We start from the raw sequence: 1220 nt of genomic DNA on the forward strand, positions 1-1220 counted from the left end.
GCAGTGAGCTGAGATCACACCATTGGACTACAGTCTGACTGACAGAGTGACATTGTCTCAAAAAAAAAAAAGCACAAAGAGAAAATTGACAATGAGTCTCCAGGAGACCAAATAGAAAGTGCCCACTTTGGTCCTGACATCCTTCCCAGTTTCTAGTCCCTTCCAATGAAGTCTTCTTTTGTTTAAGCTAGCCTGAGTGGGTTTCTGATCCTTTTCATTAAACAATCCCTAAAACAAGCATCTCTCACTTTTAAAACACAATGATCAAATACATAGGTTAAATTACAAACATTTAATAATAATGCAACTATGAAATACTGAATAATGTCAAGTAAAGATATAAAAGAAAATTGTACCTCACATGCGACCATTTATGTAAAAATAATAAAACAGATATATAACAAATTCATCAACTATCTCTAGAAGGTTATAGACTAATCGATGACATCAATTCCGTGGAGGTCTACTGGGTAGCCAGGGGGACTGGAATGAGAGGGAAGCTTTTCAATAGACATTCTTCTGAATTCTAAACCATGAAATCATATTACATATAAAAAAAAAATTTAATTAAATGAATCTGAACGGCATGAAAACAAGTAGTATAGGGAGCCCCACTCACAAGGTTCTCACTCGCTCGGAGCAGGTTATTTCAGTGTCCTTGTCTGTTCTTCTGACCCCAGCAGTGTTCACACACCAGCAAGTGGAGGTGCCATTGCACTGCTTGGCCTTAAAGAGCCCGCTCTCATCACAGTCGGGGTCATAAAGCCCATCATTGTTCTGGAGAGCCCCTTCAGGTTTTGCTCTTCTCCCAAGTTTTGAGTTAGTAATTTCCGCCTTCATCACCAAACATTTGGAAGCCACTGAAAAAGAAACCTTAATGCCAAACTGAAAAATAACTGGTTTCATGATTACAGGGAAAAAAATATTTAACTCTAAAGCTCCAGGGCCAAAGATTCTTTGAAACTTACGTGTTCCCACACTTACTTTATAACATAATTCAGATTTGAGCCAATAAAACTCGTTCCAACGCAAGGCACATCAATTAAAAAAGTATTAAGTCAAAATAAAGCTTACAGGCAATAACGATATTTTACTCACACTTTGAGCAAATGATGGTATTTTGTGAACCAACTGAAGTACACTGGCATTGACCTTTGCTATTCATAACGCAGTTTACGGCCAGCTTGTAGTTTTCGCAGTGACATTCTAGAAAATTAAAA

General features: G+C 37.6%; 1 protein-coding gene across 1 annotated transcript in view; it reads right to left on the reverse strand.

Moving 5' to 3' along the window:
- Positions 1-1220, reverse strand: part of EPCAM (epithelial cell adhesion molecule) — a 16911-nt gene that overhangs the window by 11265 nt on the left and 4426 nt on the right. The window contains exons 2-3 of the mRNA XM_037745739.1: positions 1099-1206; positions 620-860 (exon numbers count right to left, since the gene is read on the reverse strand). Of these exons, the coding sequence (XP_037601667.1) occupies positions 620-860; positions 1099-1206 (349 nt within the window). The remainder of the gene's footprint in view (positions 1-619; positions 861-1098; positions 1207-1220) is intronic.

The sequence above is a fragment of the Cebus imitator genome, unplaced genomic scaffold, assembly GCF_001604975.1.
Source record: "Cebus imitator isolate Cc_AM_T3 unplaced genomic scaffold, Cebus_imitator-1.0 Scaffold209, whole genome shotgun sequence".
Classification (NCBI taxonomy): Eukaryota; Metazoa; Chordata; class Mammalia; order Primates; family Cebidae; genus Cebus; species Cebus imitator.